The 18,037-nt window shown below is 44.1% G+C and overlaps 1 protein-coding gene across 2 annotated transcripts in view; it reads right to left on the reverse strand.

Moving 5' to 3' along the window:
- pvrl2l (PVR cell adhesion molecule related 2 like) overlaps nucleotides 1-18,037 on the reverse strand; it is a 309,284-nt gene that overhangs the window by 140,168 nt on the left and 151,079 nt on the right. For both annotated transcript variants that reach the window (XM_061058984.1, XM_061058983.1), the window contains exons 5-6: nucleotides 15,387-15,504; nucleotides 14,599-14,747 (exon numbers count right to left, since the gene is read on the reverse strand). In XM_061058984.1, coding sequence (XP_060914967.1) covers nucleotides 14,599-14,747; nucleotides 15,387-15,504 — 267 coding nt within the window. The remainder of the gene's footprint in view (nucleotides 1-14,598; nucleotides 14,748-15,386; nucleotides 15,505-18,037) is intronic.

The following is an 18,037-nucleotide window of genomic DNA, read 5'->3' on the forward strand; positions in this document are numbered from 1 at the left end:
ATGAATATGTGCGTGCCTTCGCTCATTTCAGATGGATCGCTTCCATCCTTTCAAAGAGAGAGAGAGGAGAGAGAGGGAGACGGAGAAGGAGGATTGGGGGGGGGGGGGCAGCGAGGGAGAAAAACAGCAAACAAAGTGCGGACAGGATTAAAGCTGCTCTCTAAAGCCACTGCTCTTTTTTTTTTTTGCTCCTTTATCTACCTCTCTCCGCTCTCCTCCACTCAGTGTGCCTGTTCATGAATTTGATCAGGAGAAGGAAGATGAAAAGCAAACATCAATTCAGCAATGAAAAGTCCGCTCGGTATGATGATGAAGAGCTCGGTTGGGCTGGAAACGTTGTGTTTTCACATTTAGCAGACAGCAAATAAATATGTGTCTCTTTTGGAGAATAAAAAAAACCAAAATTCTCAAATACTCAAAATTGAGAAATATGATTTCAGATGGTACTCCAAACTCAATGTGACGTCATGTTTCATGTGAATATTATGAAAGTATGAGATTTCAGAGACGACCGAAGTGCGTCTGTTTCAACTAGATGTTGTTTCAAAAACAAAATCTACACGCTAGCTTCGGTCTGATCTCAGTATCTTACTCCAACTTGTTGCTTTGCTGGTGTCTATGATCATCTTATTCAGCTGAATCTCACTAAAGAAAACAGGATTACAATCATCAGTTTGTCTAATTAACTAAATAACTGACCCAAAAAAAGGATCAAATCACCGAAAACTAAAGATATGGCCGTCAATTAGGTGCGACCAGGTTGCCTTTGGATCTCTCCTGCATTCTTCCATCTTCCTCCTCCCCTCACGTGCTGGAAGGTAAAGCCGCCTGACCTCTCGCCTCTCTGTCTAACTCAAACATGCAACCTGACATCCCGCCTCCTCTCCTCCCTCCTCACCTCTGACCCCTCCCCCGCCGCCGCCGCCGCCGCCTCCTCCTCCTCACTCTGCATTGATCAGTCTGTACAGGATTAGCAGTAGAGGGTGATAGCAGTCTGACCCCGGGCGGCCCTCGACAAGGCCTGCTGGCTAATTGAAAAACAGAGCAATGGTCTGCAGGATTAAAGACCGCTCTACCTTGCCTATTATTACACACACACACACACACACACACAAGAATGCATGAACACAAATAAACAAAGCGGCACACGAACACAGGGCGAGAGGGGTGGTTTATTGAGGTTGTGGATGAGTCAGGCCAGAGGGGAACAGCTCGCAGTTGAAAAGCTCGAAGAAATGAGAAATGTGACTTAGCCTTCGACACAAAGCGGATGTTTTTTTTTTTTGTTTTTTTTTGTGTTCGTCTCCGTAGAGTTCAAGGCTGTTTGTGTCGACATGCACACACTGTATCTGCTTTTGTAAGTGCTTTTGTTTCAGTATGTTTTCGTACCTGTCTGTGTGCGGGTATGAACTGTATTAAAAAAAAAAAAAAAAAAGAAAGTGGGGGAGCAGCAGCAGGAGCACAGAGGTAATCAGGCAGGGCTCCCTCGCCGAGCGCCGGGTGGCGGTAACACAACTAACATCTGACCCCATGTGTGCAGCGAAGTATGACTCAGTGCACGGGTGACAGGACCAAGGTGCGTACCACAAATAAATCTGTATGCAGAGGCAAATATGAGATGCAGACAAATCCACCACAGCATACAAACTGTGTAACGTATCTTTGAGATTATTCCAATGCTTCTGCCGCTCATGGATTCAAACGGAGTTTTTTTTTTTTTCCTTTCATAACGCAACACTCAATATTTGATTTGATTCTAAACCTGTCCTGTGGAAAATACAGAAAATACAGTTATACAGTGTAGCTTTTCGGTTTTAAGTGGTCATGACAACATTATGAATATGCAATCAAACTTGGACTTTACTTTCTGTGTTTTCACCCACAAAGAAGGATCTAAAAAGCATCTCCATGGGCTGAGTAAGGGCTGTTGACTGTAGATAACGGTTTGGTTAACAGACTTGAGCCTGTATAGCGCTTTTCTAGTGTCCGACTACTCAAAGTGCTTTTACAACGCAGGTCACACCTACACATTCACACCCTCATGGTAGAGGCTGCTCTGTAAAGTGACCATCAGAAGTTACTAAAGCTGCCGGCAAAGCAGCTGGAGCATCCTGGGTTAAGCGTCTTGACCAAGTACACATTCGACATGTTGCTGCAGGAGCTGGGGATCGAACCCCTGATCTTCCTGTAGAGAGACGACGACTCTACCAACTGAGCCACAGCCGCCCCCATAGCCTCAGTTGTAGTTTGGGATTTTTGAATTATAAGGTTGTACGAGGAACAGTGTACTTAAAGTAACATTAATGAATGTATGGATTCATACATGGATGAAGACGCTAGCTAAAAACTAGCTATGGTAGCAACACTGAAGCTACGACATATAGCACTGTAGACAGGATTGTAAAATAACTGAAAAAAGTCCCATCCAAAAATGCTTGAGACATATTCTTCGTTTTCTACATCTAGCTTTTCATTTGGTATCATATGTCAGTCGGGAGATTAGCTTTGTGATATTGCTATATCTAACGTTACATAGCTGTCACTTAGCATGCTCAGGACGACCACCCGTCCCAGTTTCACCGGGACAGCACTATTTTTAAGTTCCATGTCCCGGACCCCAACAAATATCAATAATATACTACAGTATATGTCCCAGATTTGAACAGACCCTGTGTCGGTTTGTGGGACAAATGTGCGTTTGTGCATGTAAAATGCATGATGGCTCTTTGTGCATATGTGCCGCTTAATAAAAGCACAGATGAATCCGCAGAGTGCACATATGTCCTGTATGGGGCGGATGTAATGTGCAGCGTACACGCTTTCTGTATGCGTGCATTGTAATTCTGCCCGGAGCCAAACAGCTGAAGAAGTTTGTTCTTGGATGGCAGATCCAGAAAAAAAAACCACAACCTTCTGAAAAGACAGAAGCGAGGAGTTGGAGAGAAGCCCAGAGGAGGCAGATCCACAACATGAAGGGTCTATATGTAAGCGTGCTCTCGTCTGTGCATTCATGAGTCACCCACACGTCGTGCCTCCCTGATTGAAACCAGCAGTGCCTCGGCTCAGCTCAGCTCAGCTCTAGCAGTGATCTCACCCCTCTTTTCTGACTGCGGCACGCAGAGTTTTGAAATCCTGGCGGCATCGCTGCACACAGGCCTCCAAACGTAAAATATTTACGCAAAGAACGTCAAGAAACAAGTACTCCTCTTTAAAATATTTAGACTATATACCACGCCAACACTCGACTCCTTCTACCCCTCCTGCTTCCATCCAACTCTGCTGAGTATCAGTAATGCAGCGAGGTTTGACAAGATGGACACATTTTAAAGGAAAGATTGTTTTTGATTTGATTATTTCACAAACCACTTTGTTTCATTTACTTTTTCATTACCTGGACACTCAGGGGACAAACTTCTCTTGCTACTTGACATCATTGTAGTCAAATACGAGTTAATTACAAGCTTATTGTCCCACTCTGCCATTCTGCACATCGTGGTACCAACAGAGGCGCTGCTTGTCAACAGGCAAGGCAGGCAACTGCTTGGGGACCCAAACCAGTTAGGGGCCCCTTAAACCAAAGCAGAGGTCCAAAATGTGCATTTTTATAAACGACAGTAGGAAACCTCCCTTAGGGGTTACCATCTGACAGCACTCACTCTCTTCCCCTGCTAAACGTCGCATGCATCATTGCTGTGAAAGCAAAAGTTTGTCAAAGAAGTCAATCATTAAAAATTAAGAGGAATTATTGGTCTATAGGAGAGAGAAAAAAAAAACAGGAAAAAAGATGAAGAGGAGTAATTATCGGGACGCTACAGACATGATGGTGATGAACGCTGGTTGGAGTGGAGGTCCCCCAAATTGGTTTTTCCCTAGGGCCCCAAGAGACTCTAGAATCACCACCTGGTACCAACAAAGACCTCCAACGACCTAACTCAGGGCTCAGACTGAACTACTGTCATACCTCTGAGCTCCACATAAAGTCCCAAAAAAACACTTTTCAGAAGAAATGTAGACCCTGAAAAGTGAAAAGAATCATTTATTCAGAGGACATTTATGATGAGTCTGGTAAAACATGAGTAAAGTATTTATTTTAACTGAATGGTGAAGACGTTTTCTTGTTTTTTTTTTGTGTGCTTTAAATCAGCCGGTGGAGGGGTCAACAAAGCCTCCTCTCTGAGTGTTAAAGAGAGTCATTGACTAACAGAAAAACACGGCAACCTGTAAAACCTCCAAAAGACGAAGTGTTGTTGCCTCTGTGTCGGCTTGTGAAAGAAGTCGTCCGTACTCGGAGTTTTGATTATTTTCAGTTTAATTCTTCGCCTCAGCTGCTGCGACCGTCTTGAAGGACGACATTTGTAGAAAGTGACGAAAGCCGGCGGCCAGCTGAGAATATAACACCAACGTCTGGCTCCCTGCCCAGGAAATAATCTCACAACGAGACTTGGAGGAAATAAGCAGACTTTTCTTCTGCGGAGTCAGAACCCTCCCTTCTTCTCAGCGCTCACCTCTTGAACTTCATTTTTGTTCATTTTCTGTTCATCAAAGGCGTAATCCCCTCGGCTAATTCCTCTAATTGTTCCTGAACTACACAGACACTTTTCCAAAATTTCAGCTTCTATGCTCTACGGACGTGTTTTCTATTTCAGGCTAATTAAAGGCCTAATTCTAATTAGGTGTCAATTACGTAAAAGCATAACAGAGAATTTCACCAAATACCCATGTACTTACTCTACTCTTATCTGATTTATAATTATAGTTGAACTCAAGTGATGCAATTCTTTGGAAGATTATATTTCCTGGATTACGTTCTTAGTTTTAACGTGCAAGGTGTGACCATTTTTCTGCCCCCCAAAAAAAATCAAACCTTGAATGACACGAATCATCAGAAAACCGTCTCGTCCTCTCTAAAACAAAAACAATGGTGGTGTGTCAGCATCTCTTCGATCATTTTCAGCAGCTTGTTTGCGCTGATGTGAAAGCAGTCAATGGCACCCTGATGAGGACCAAACAACCGTACTGAGACCGCTCAAAAAGTTGGGTCCCAGTCCGCTTTGTTCTGGACTGGTGCCGTTCCTTTGGAGCAAGAATGGGACTTCAATCCGACCCAAATGCAGGAAGCCATCACAGTGGGCCCTCTCCATTCATCATGTCTGAAGACGTTAGAGACCACAGGCAGACCTGAGGGATCTTCGGTCTGAACAGTTTTGGTGGATGAGGTCCTGGTTCAGGAGGATTAACGTGGGCTCTATAAGGAAACTTCAGCAACTCCAGAACATCAACATATTCTTTCTGAGCGCCTCATCACAGATTTTGGTCCTCTTGTAAATGTCCTCATGTGAACACAGAACAAACTTGAGGTCAAAATGCAACAATGGAACAAATTGCTCCATGATTCAGACCAGAGCAAACAAACTGGGTGTGAACTCGCCCTTAAGAGATTCAGTGTGAGACCGGAGTCAAACTTTTTTCTCGTACAGACAAATCAGTCTGAAAACATTTCTGCAACAAGAACGACAAGATGTCAGTGAGCACAAAACTTGGCATGTATGTTGTCTGCGTAGAGATTTACTGCTCATCACAATGCTGCACAGCTTTTAACAAAACATTATCTTTAACATCCAAACAGGTTACATCAGCAGTTACTGAAAACTACCAAATTCATTCAGAAATGTCGGTCCCCCCCCCAGCACTGATTTAATGGAGCCATTTAGGAGCAGACTCACAGCTGCAGGTTCACTCACACAGGCTGATGTTGGACTGGACCCCCTGACCTTTCAACAACTGGTGCCTTCCTTCTCCCCTTCATACAACCCTGCTTCTTCTATTCTCGTCCTGCTGATGTCTTGAAGTGAATGACAGAGAACTCGAGCAGCATGAAGTAGATCATGTAACGCACTCAAATGCCAAACACACAAACACTACACACCGAGTCCGTACAGTGTGTGCCTGTGAGGACAACAACTAATCAGATCACTATCGTTTTTTGCACATGTGAATCTCTGCTGTAAAAACGGCTTTTTTGAATGAGTGTGTATGTGACTTACTGGGATCCTGCAGCCAGTCTCTAGTGGACACTCGGTGAACTGCAGGATTTTACACTTCATTGCGCTTCATTTTTTCAACAATGGAGGTTACCGCTTGGGAAGAAGTAGCCACCTGTTTTCACCAGTGTTTTACTAATCCAGTATTTTTTTTTTTTTAGAGATTTTCTTTGTTTTTTAAGGTAAAAGACCCCCTTGTTGTTTTTAATGTCATATTGTGTTGAGATATTAAAACAGTGGACAATAATCAAGGTACTGCATGATGCTGCCTGAATGACTGACATGCCTAAAAATAAGTTGCTGTCGACCAAACACACCTGATATTTTACCCATAATGCAGCTGGTGTTCAAGTCTGTGAGGTCAGTAAAAGACCAGGTGATTGTTTCCACCACTGTTCCCTTTGAGTCCCACAGGTCACACTCTGTTTAGATTCGTCTAATCATGACCCAGAAGCAGTAATGCAGTAATGGAAATGTTTTTGTACGGGCAGCGTTCTCTCTGAGCACCGGCGGCGGTAATCTGTTGACTGTTGGTCAACCTGCTGCGAGACAGATAGAGAACCAGGCTGAAGTTACGGCTCCCGGGGAAACGTCGATATAGAGGTGAGATATAAACCTCCCCCACCTCAAATCTCTCTATGTGGAAAGCTTCGCACACTTCCTCCCCGTGTAAATGAGTGTGTGTTTGTGTGTGTGTATTCCCTGCAGGTCTGAGTGTGTGATAAGCCGTGGCCGGGAGGCGCTCTCCTCAGCGCTTATCTCTCTGACAGACGTTACCCCCGCACGGCCGTGGCCCCAAACACTCCCACCGAGGGGGAAACGACAAAGCTTTTTCTCTCATTTCTGGAAGTTTCCATCAGATTTCCGCAGCTTTGTTTTGGATTGTCAGAGAGAAATGTTTTTCTGAACACAAGAAAGAGCTCCCTCCAAGGATCCTGGTTTTTCATTTAAGGGGGATAAACTTCCTAAATCACTTCGCCGTGGAAGAGAATCTCATCACGATGAGTCACTCTCCGAGGTTTATGTTCACCCGAGCTGACAGAATAACTGATAGGAGATCAGTGGTGATGTGCAGAGAGAGTGCCAATAATTAAAAAGGATTTCAGCAGGATGGAAATGACTTTTGTTATCATTCAAACTATTTAACGCTCAACAGCTAAACTTCATCTTTTCTCACACATTGACTTTATTTTCTTCGTTTCTCTTTGTTGCCTGCTGAGAAAACCTGCAATCTCTTTCATCTTTAATGAAGTTATTGTGATGTAAGAGGCGATTGTGAAGGCGCCTGTCGTTAAAACATGACGCGATACTAAAGTACGATGAAGTTACGTTGTTAACGTACTGAAATAAAACGGCATGTGAATACCTGTTACACGAGCAATAATTAAAGTTCTGTTACTCAGAAGGTTGGGTCGTCAATACTCTTTAACATTACATATTAAATATATACATAGAAAATATACAACAGTCTGATTGGTATTCAAATGTTTTACCATCTCTCCACATGTTCAGTCTCACCTCAAATCCGTCTTTAACGGACACAGTCAAGACACGACTGGTATGTTCATTCCCTGACGCACCCCGACAAGCAGAAACACTCAAATAATGAAGGTTATTTTGCAAGAGTGCAATAAACCTGCAGTTCCTTGAGTGTCCACTTGAGGCCGGCTGCAAAAGCCAAGGATCCTCATTGGGTTTAATATTAAAATGTCAATTTTTACAGCAGAAATAAACGTGTTTGCAGCCTGGTTTAAAGACAGTTTTGGTCTCTATAGATTATTTATTTATTGTTAAAAAAAACTGTACAGGGGAGTAAGCATCCATCTGGATTTTATTTAGCCTAAGAGTTATGCATAGATGTGCAGAATTGGGTGCGTTGTAGCCGTTTGCAATGAGGCTATAGGCCCACCTCAGCTCCACCCCTTCACCTCCTAGATTGAAAGTTTCATGGGGATAGCATCATTGGGCTTCAAAACGCTACTTCAGACACTACTGGGTGACATCACAGAGGCTACGTCCATGTTATACGATACAGTCTATGGTCTGTTAAAAGCGAAGCTTTGACAGCACTGTTTGTTTTAGCTGTTTCGCTGGAAACCGAGTCCACTTACCTCCTGCTTTGATAAATCACAGCGAGCAGCAGGCGAGTCAAAGACACTCGGATCCATAAACTTACAACAGAGAAACCACAAGGCTTCCATAGTTTGCCAAATTATTTGTACAAACAATTATTACACCGCTAATTGATCCTGTGAGAAAATCCCTCTCCAGAATAAATAAACCAAACGATTCACTCGTCGGAAACCAGCAGAGTTTTCCCTCTCCGTGGATTTGACTACTTTTGTTAATGCATGTTTTTTTTTTGTTTTAAGATAAGCATCTGCTGTGTTGTATTTTTGGCAGCAATTCGAGAGGAGATCCGTTAAAATTGAGCCAAGAATAAGCACAAACTCATCGTCCACACTAACAGGATGTTCAGCGGAAAAAAGGGCATGTTGCTCTATTTTCAAACATTTGGGTCAATCAGATGCTGCGTTTCTGTGGCCTGGGGGCGCAAACGAGAGGAAACTAAATCAGCTCGATCAAGACTCAAAGATTAGATGGGATTGGACTGGTAGTCTAAACAGGAGGCCATTTCCTGTCTGTTACTGTAGCTCCACATCAGACTGTATGCAGGAAGCCCTGAAGAGCTGCAGAGACGAGGCTCCTGTAGCATACCAGGCTTTATAAACCAGAACTAGAGCAAAAACTCAGCACTGCACCCAAATCAACGAGGTCTACAGGAGTGCACTGTAAAAAAACTGACACAGGGAAGTTCTCATCGGTGTCTTTTTGTCATTTTGAAACATTCTGGTGAACAGATTCACAGAAATGACGGACAAGAGGAAACAGTCTCCTCTCGTCTCGCTCAGAGCAGCAGGAAACCACGTCAGGGGATTACAACAACAACTGTGCATCTATGCCATGGTTTAGTTTGGATATCCAACATCTCAAACATGGATCAGCACAATCTCCTCTCGTTTCTCAAAATGTAATGACTGAAGGATGCTATAAGATATACATTACTGTTACAATTATTCCACGATCACTCAGGCCGGCCTGTTGTGTATCTGCCGACTGTAAGTGTGTTTCATTAAGCCGTGCAGAGGTTACAGAGGTTTATGTCCAACAGAGTCAGAGCCAGCGTTTCCCCAAGGCTGATCATCTGATTATTTTATGCACAGAGCTGCGCGCACCAATTTATGTTAGTGTGCATGTGTGAAACGCTGTGTGTGTGTGTGTGTGTGTGTGTGTGTGTGTGTGCGTTTTTATGCGCGTGTGTGTCTTTCCAGTGGACAGCTATCTCGTCCGCCGCAGGCTATCCAGGAAATACTTCTCCACCGGTCCCCTCAGATGTGACTCTGTTTACGAGTGTGTGTGTGTGTGTGTGTGTGTGTGTGTGTGTGTGTGTGTGTTTGAATAGCAACAACAGCCCCCAGCCCTGTGCCAGCTGGACTCCCCATGAAAAGGACGAGATGTATGGGGGTTGGAGGACGGAGTGATATGGCGGAGGGGTGGAGGACGGAGGGGTCACAGCCTCCTGCCGGTCTACTCTTTCAAACTGGACCAGAAGTCATCAGAGTTTTTAGAGGACTTTCGTCCTCCTGCTGATAGCTCCGCTCGTACCTCTCCATCGCATCGCTGCCGTCTCCACCCCCAAACTCTCTCCTTCATCTCAGTTTTTCTGCCCTGCTGCAATCTGTTTTTTTTTTTGTTTTTTTTTCTGCTGCCCATCCCACCTCACATCCCCACCCATCCTCTGCTCCAATCGTTTTTTTTTCTGCCAACATCCCTCCTCTCTCTCTCTCTCTCTCTATCTGGGAAGATCCAGCTGGCAACTGAGGCAACCGAGCAAGCCATGCATATCTGGCATCATGTGCATCAGAACGGATTGGATTTGAGGGTTGGGGTTGCAGAATGTTTGTGTGTGTGTGTGATGGTTGAGAGGGCGATGTACACATTTCCCTCTCATCGGTTTGAAAGCTCCTGAGGAAGAAGCCGTGGGTCTTATTTCCTTGATAATATTTACCCCAACATGTGTTTGTTTTGTTTTCTGACATAATTATTTTCAGCTGATATGCAGGCAGCTAATGTGTGCGGCACATGAGATGAAGATACATTTCCTCAATGGTATCCTATCATGTTGTATCCTAGCATAACACACATTTGTAGTTGCCATGTTGTTACCATATAACTAGATAAATCTCTTGAACCATTAAGTCAGCAGATCTCTCACTCTCCACTCCTCCCCGTCCAAACGTTCTTCCTCTTTTTCAGTCTCTTGTGCCTCACCCCCTCTCCACATGCATCCTCACATCTCCTCCTCCTCCTCCTCCTCTCTGTCGGGTCCTCAGAGGAGGCTGACGGGGTGGGAATCCTCACACATGACGGCAGCAGAAAAAGCCAGACAGCTCGGTGCTTTCATCTACCATTTAGCAGAACAGAGAGAAGCCGTCAACGCTTCCCAGCGGGGAAATTAGCGGGGTGTGTCGGGGGCCCGGTGTACACAAAGTGCCGCGCTATTAACGGTTACATTATTGAGAGTCGGGGGCCTCCAGCGCCTGACAGTTAAGATCTCACACTGAGAGAACTGGAACTAACTTGTATCACTGAAGTCAGTGGCAAAAGGTTTACTTGTCATGGTTTTTCTTCAGACGTCTGCCGAACAAAAGCAAGGATCACTGTGATTCAAAGACATGTTGGTTTGACTGTGTTCCAGTGAGACCCTGAGCTCTTTTTGTGTCAGGGAACCTTAAAGTTATATTCCATGAAGAGGAGGAAGACTAGAATGCCAGCTGGACTTGGTTCGGCATGATTTAACTGTACATACCTCACCATGATAATCAGCACTATGACTGCAACATCACAGCATAACGTCACCTTGACCCTTGATACTGTCACCCTGCACAGTAGAAGGGTCCGCTGGGACCAACCCTCAATGGTTTCCTTCCCCTACTGATTGTCTAAATGTATGCACAGTGCTGCCCTGCTGAGATTGGAGCATGTTTAAACTGTGTGCAGCTCCAGGTACTCTCTCAGAACTGGGAATTCTCCATTTTGAAGCAGCTGTGCAACAGAAATGCAAAACGCAGAGGTTAGTCAACAAAATTCACTGACCAATGGGTTACTGGTTTACCTCAGTAGGTAGAGCATGCATCACCTACACACAGGCTACAGTCCCTGACTCACTTGTTGCTGGTTTGACTCCCTCCTGCAACCATTTGGTGCGTCTCTTCCCCTACATGTTCCGTCTCTTTTCAGATCTAATGGAGACAACTGCAGGAAAAAAAACACGTTGCTACACATGCACCATTTCAGACGTGACCTGGAAAAGAAACGTCACGAAGGACTCTGACGGTAAAGTGCAGTCAGTGCAAGACATGTGGCGTTTACATAGTTTAGTACTAGTTTGATGCTTAACCACATGCACTTACAGCACAATGAGAAACCAGCAGAGAGGGACTAAAGGGGCGTGTTGCGTTTCATCACATGCTAGCCCTGTTAGCACCTGTTGTTGTCATGACACCGGAGCAGAGAAAACGACTCGTTGCTAGTTAAGAAAATGTTTACTGGAGAAACGCTTCATTTAAGTTCTGTGGAAGGAAAAAAGGCTTCTGACTCTGACGCCGTTTATCAAGCGAGAGAACAAGCCACCATCACGGCGAACGACAGCAGAAGAGAGTGGAAAAGACTTTTGAAGAAAAGAGCAGCAGAATTGTGGGCTGATTTACAAAGTGTTGACAAAGTGTCTGTCACTACAGACTCGTGGACAGCGGAGTCATGTTACCATCACTTCATCAAGAACTAGAATCCAACGACCGCCGTCTCAGAGACATGCAGTCTGTGAACGGTGGCACACTGCGGAGAAACATAGCAGTATTACAGTATTTGTTCATGAGGTGATGAGAGTATACTCAAATATTAAAAGTGCTGAAAATGCCCGTCCCTAGAAGTTAGGTAGATAAGACTCTACTGCTCTAAAGAATACTCAGACAATAAGGCCAGTGGGTCAAAGTACGATTCCTACAATGGCAAAGTTAAACCGTGTCCTTGAGTGATGCATCGACTCTATATGTACTCACAGGAAGTCACTTTGGAAGAGAGGGTTGGCGAAAGCATCAAACAAAAAACAAGCTGCTGTGTTTGCTCGTTCATTCAGCGAAGCGCTTCGTCAGCCCACACCTCGCCAGCCGGCTTCACGCCAAACTCTGGCACCCGGCTTCTAAAAGTACACGTGTTGAAGTGACGGATTAAGTCACTCTGTTATCTCACACCCTTCTTGTTATTTAAGTGCAGTGGAACACAAGCAAACAGCGAAAAAACACAAGGACACATTTGACACGGAGGAGGATGAATCACAAAGCCCGGGCTTGATCTCAGGTACTCGGAAGAGATGAAACATTTGTGCGTAAATGTGAGTGAGAGGTTTTTACATGCGTCTGTGAAGGATTTCTGAGCGTTAAGCTTACATGTGTGTGCGGTTAGAAAAGAGAAACCGTCCCCGATACTTTAAATCAATCACAATGCAGTGCTCACAGTAAGAACAGTAGCAGCTTAGCCACTTCTGAACCTCCCACACATCCGCCCGGCTACAAAGAGTCTTTGTTCTCAGAGGAGACGATTCAAATCTCCTGCTCTGATTTCCCACGGATTTTCTAAATGTAGCTTTTTGGCAAAAGAGGGGAAGTTTTTGCATTTGTTTTTGTTTTTGTTGCAACGCTTTACATGGTTCTTATTCAAAGTGATTCCTCAAAAAAAAAGATTCATAGAAGAAGGAAGGAAAGTACACAAACATGGTGATATTATGAAGAGACAAGTGCGCTGGTTTTGAGGCTGGTTTGTTGATGTGCAGTGAGGCCTTACAGCATGCCGACACGTTCCTGTGTTTGTATGTGTGTGCTTTGTGAGTGCAGGCGTTTGTTTGTGTCCGATCAAAGTGCAAAAGTGTCAGAGGGCAGGAGAAATAATGATGAACGCTGACCAAACACCGTGGCAGCTGCAGCCGAATCACCGGACGAGCAAACGTCAAAAAGTCAAGACCCAGCAGAGAGATCGAGAGGGCATGCAGACTCTTTCAGAAGGAAAGGAGAGATTCAAATATAAAAGTGAGAGAGGAAACTTAAAAGGAGACAGAGCACTCATGCAGAGGAGCGGTTAGTTAAGAGAAATTAGTGGATGCAAAGAGGGGAGAAGGTGAAAAAACAAGAAGGAAAGGGAAAGAAAAACAAACCTGGGCAAACTGGCTCACACCAACCTGAACCGCGTGGAAGAATTTAGAAACCCTCCAACAATCCCAACACCGCCACCATCACCGCCGCGGGGCCAAAACGCTGTAACGAGGGCCTGCTCTCACACTCATAAAACACAATTCACATTTAATTTACGTCCAGCGGTGCAACAGTTTCCTCGGCCGCAGCGTGATTGTAGAGAGTGAGGTTTAAAGAGAGTGGTTTCGATCTGAAGTTATAAAGGTTTTCGAGTTGGCCCTCGTTGTCCTGCAATTTGGCCCCGCTGTGGGGAAAGGGTCAATCAAAAGCCTCTGCAGCGCCTTGTAGAAAGCCGGCAAGCGAGGAGGAAAACCATGAAAACAATCCAATGTGAAGATTGAGAGAGACAGCTTCCCTGCAGCTCTCAGATCAGCCCTGATCCCAGCATGTGCGTGCGCTTGTGTGTGTGTGTGTGTGTGTGTGTCTGTGTGAGTGTGTGTGTAGAGAGAGATTTATGTTCATGTGCATGCATGTGTGCAAGTGTGTCTGCATGTTTGAGGAGGAATGTATGGCCTGTGTGTACATGCTAATGTCTATTTGAGTGTGTATTAGCTGCTAACTGGTGCAAATCTGTTTGTGTTTGTGTTTGGTGTGTGTTTGGTGTGTGTGTGTGTGTGTGTGTGTGTGTGTGTGTGTGTGTGTGTGTGTGTCTGTGTGTCTGTGTAACTGTGATTACATGCTGTTTGATAGAACTGTCATGTTGCATTTGACGGACGTTGTCAGATGTAATCTTTGTGTTCATCACATTTGCAGGTGAATAAACATGCATCTTTGCAGCACTACATTGTGTGCTTCATGTTTACACTTTCACACATGTACCGGTGTGTGTGTGTGTGTGTGTGTGTAGGTGTGTGTGATGCGTTTCTCTCTGTTTATATCGTAGACTGTATAACAGAAGTGGACGTATCCAACATTACAGCCACCATTGGTTCTTAAACTCCTGTTTTGAAGCCTTGAGTTAAGCATTTTGTTTTTTAAAACCGTAACCGTCCTTATTTGGACAAGAGGGTTGGATACATGATGCTACCTTTCTGCACAAGTTACAGGTTGCCATGGCAACTTGTCAATCAAAGGAAGCCATATCCAAAAACAGATCCTGCATGAGCTCTTAAAAAGTAACCCGTTTCTAGACTTGCTTTACGATCAGTAAAGCTAAGCTAAGCACATCTGCCTTGGCTTCAGTTCTAAAAACCAAAAAAAGGCTACGTCCACTTTTATATAGTCCATGAGGATTGGTTTGATGGACTTACCTATGACGATGGTGGTGACCTGGTGTCTGCTTGCCCCGTGCTTGTTCTTGGCCTCGCAGATGAAAGTCGTGTTGACGGCGTCGTCGACCTTCCTCACAGTCAGCTTGTTTCCTTCCACCATCACCGTGTCGGGCAGAGAACCGGAAGCCCTGGAGGGGAGGGAAATGAAGGAAGACGAAGATGAGGAAGAGATTTGGTAAGATGAAAACAAAGTGAGAAATGAAAAATGGAGAATTGGGTGATGGAGAGAGAAAAAGAAAAAGAGAGAAAAGCGACAAATGATGAAAGAAAGGGGAGAGGGAGCAAATGAAAGGAGACAAAAAACGAAGGAAAAAGCAGTGAGGGGACAATCCGTTTTGAGATATTAGAATAAAGAAGGGAGGCAAAAGGAAATGAAAAAGCGAAATTGATGAAAAAGAGGGACAAGAGAATGTGAAAAGAAACACAGAGGGGAGAGATGAAGAATGGAAAAAATAAACTGTAACTGCGATATTCAAAGACAACATTAATGTGAGAAAAATCCCAGACATGTGAGCAGCCGCTCTGTCTCCCTGCTCAGTATTCATCCAGCACGCCACACACAGCTCAGCACGCCATCTGCCCATCAAGATGAGATGTTAAGAGCATTTGTGCTTTATCAAAAAAATGACTAAGAAATGATCATGAAAGAGGCGGGACTGTTCTGCATATTCTGTCGTGATTATGGCAGCAATTAGAAACTATGTCACTCTCCGCTGAGGTGGAGGGAGAGGGAGCGGCGCCACAGACGGACGCCGTTTGACACTTACGCGGTCCAGGTGACGGTGGTGGGCTCAGGGTTGGCGCTGGCCAGGCAGAGGAGTGCAGCGTCTGAGCGGCCGACGTACCAGTTGTTGTCGTAGCCCTCGATGGATACCGAGGGGGGGTCTGAAAGAGGGAAAAGGGAGACGATGTTTTTAAAGTGTAATCAATAAACTAAGTTTTAGGTTTGAACACTGGAAAGAATAACATGTTGGCTAATGACCTGGCTAGCTAACTGTGCGGTGACGCTGGGCGATAAAATGTTCTTGAGAAAGGTTCAAGGTAAAACTACCTTCAATAAGAACGGATGCTAGTTGCTGCTAAGCTAGCATGCCCCTTTACAAAACAGCTGAAAGGTGTTGTAGAGACAAAGATTTTAAATTCCTTTTTCTTCTGGCTATAATGACCTGCTCAGTTTAATGGGACATTAACGTCTGCAAAATATTTTTCTTTTGTTAAAAATCTTAAAAACAACAAACACTTATGGAATAATGAGCCAAAAACTAGCCAAGCCGCTAGAAACAAACTAGAAGCTAATGTTTAAAATCTGAACCTGTCCACCCCTCTCTGCAAGACGTTAACGTGAGCGGAGAGCCGAGTTGCTGCTAACAATAAACTGCATGAATAACAGACAGATGAAAACCAAAGATTTAGAGCTCCCCCTGCTGATAGGCTGCAGTACAGGTCATAAACCCCGCCCCCTCAATCCCAGATTCATCATGATAGTTATCAGGACATTTTATGTTCATCTTTTCTCTGAGAAGTTTCTTTTTAATATTTGATGCCATAAGACGGTACAGAAGGCGGTCATTGAAGAGGAAATGTTACAAACACCTACACTAGAGTCTTTTTGGTTTTAGTTCTGGCGTCGTTCATCTTTTTAAACACAGAAACACGGGAGCCACAGGATATTTAAAAAGCTTTTAACTTTTTTGCAGTGAACTTTTGGAGCCCTTTTGCACTTTGGTGTCTCTAAATTGTACGCTGCCCCTGAGCACGGTGACTCAACGCTATCATAAAGAAGACAGCGGGTGGTTAAAATCAACTGTAACATTTTTCTTTTGAATACCTCCGCACCTCATTTTGGCAGTGGTTTAATTTAAAATGGAACCAACGAATTCCTCCAAAATGACCCAGAATCCCAGAGTGAATAAGTGAAAGCTGCAGATAGTGTTATCTGTTTTCGGACGCTGTAATCTTTCACTGCCACCTGTCGTTAGTGGCTCACTCTAGACGTTTGGTAATTGGATGTTTCTTAGTGAAAGGCTCCTGAGATTTCTACTTTACTCTTCTTCTGTCCTTTCTGCCCTCAGCCTTGTAACTTTGACTTGTGTTGAAAGAAGAACCTTTCATTAGGTTTGCTTACATATTAATCAATGGAAGAGAAACACCGACACACTTTCTCCATGCAACAAAAGTTTAATCTAGTCGGATTTTTTAGGTCAGATTGATACAAATATTACAGAAAGACTGTTATTATTATTAAACTTCTGTGTTCTGATGACCTTTGACCTGCGTGATGTGGTCATGTCTCTCATTCAACCTGTGTACTCAGCGACTCTTCCTGGATACAAACGGGGAATATCAGTCAAGTCCAACCTCATCAGAATAATCAGTTTGTTTATTTCATAAAAACAAATGGGATTCTTTTACCACCTCAGCTTGGCAGCAATAATATTATTTTTCCTACCGCCATCCCTGCAACAACATGGTGGTTTGTTTGGTCGTTGGCCTGTCCAGAAGGCTGGCATGGGCCGCTGTGAATCTGGCCACCATGACTGCTAAACCTTGACTGGCTATTTCCCTCAGAGACAGGACAGGCTGCAGCATGTTTTATTTTGTTAGTACTTTACATTGTAAATACATACTTTGAAAATCTATTTCATAAGATAGGAACAAATACACACAAAAAAAAAATATGGATAAGTTTGCGGGAGTTTGTGTTTTGTGTGTGTTGAAAAATGAAGCCAATGCAGAAGTAAAAAAATCCTGCAGTTCATCGAGTGTCCACTAGAGGCTTCCTCCAGGAACAGCAGAAGTCACATACACACCACAGCCAAAATAAGCCATTTTTAAATCATAAATTAACATGTTTACAGCCTGATACAAAAAAACAAACAGGTCTGATTAGTTATTGTCATCATGGGCACAAACTGTACGGGGGGTGATTTTTTTTTTTAAACGGCTTTGTTTTGATTTTTTGAACGATACGTGTTATCCATAGTTAGAAGCCAAGCTGACATGATTGACAGGTGGGCGCAACGTAACGGTTTGTCAGGAGGCTTAAAACCCGCCTCAGCTCCAGCTCTCAGCCTGTCGTCAGGTTGACTGAAAGTTAGGATGAGACAGGATTTCCAACATGGCGGCTGCTGCTGATGAGCCTCCAGAGCGCCCTGCAGGAACAGACGGCTGACGTCACTCAGGCTTCATCTTTTAATATTTACAGTCCAAGCTTTGGACAAACATCCTCTTTCTGAGTCTTTAAAAATATAAGCTAAGAAGATTGATATGTTTCCATTTTTGTTTCTTGAAAGTAAGTAGTTGACATAGAAAGGGATAATAAATAAAATCCAATCGTGTATGCGTGCACACAAGTTCTACCTCTGAATAAGTTGGCACCAAAGTAAAAAGAAAGTCTTGACACGCCCCTAGATGTTAC

The sequence above is a fragment of the Labrus mixtus genome, chromosome 16 (genome assembly GCF_963584025.1).
Source record: "Labrus mixtus chromosome 16, fLabMix1.1, whole genome shotgun sequence".
Lineage (NCBI taxonomy): Eukaryota > Metazoa > Chordata > Actinopteri > Labriformes > Labridae > Labrus > Labrus mixtus.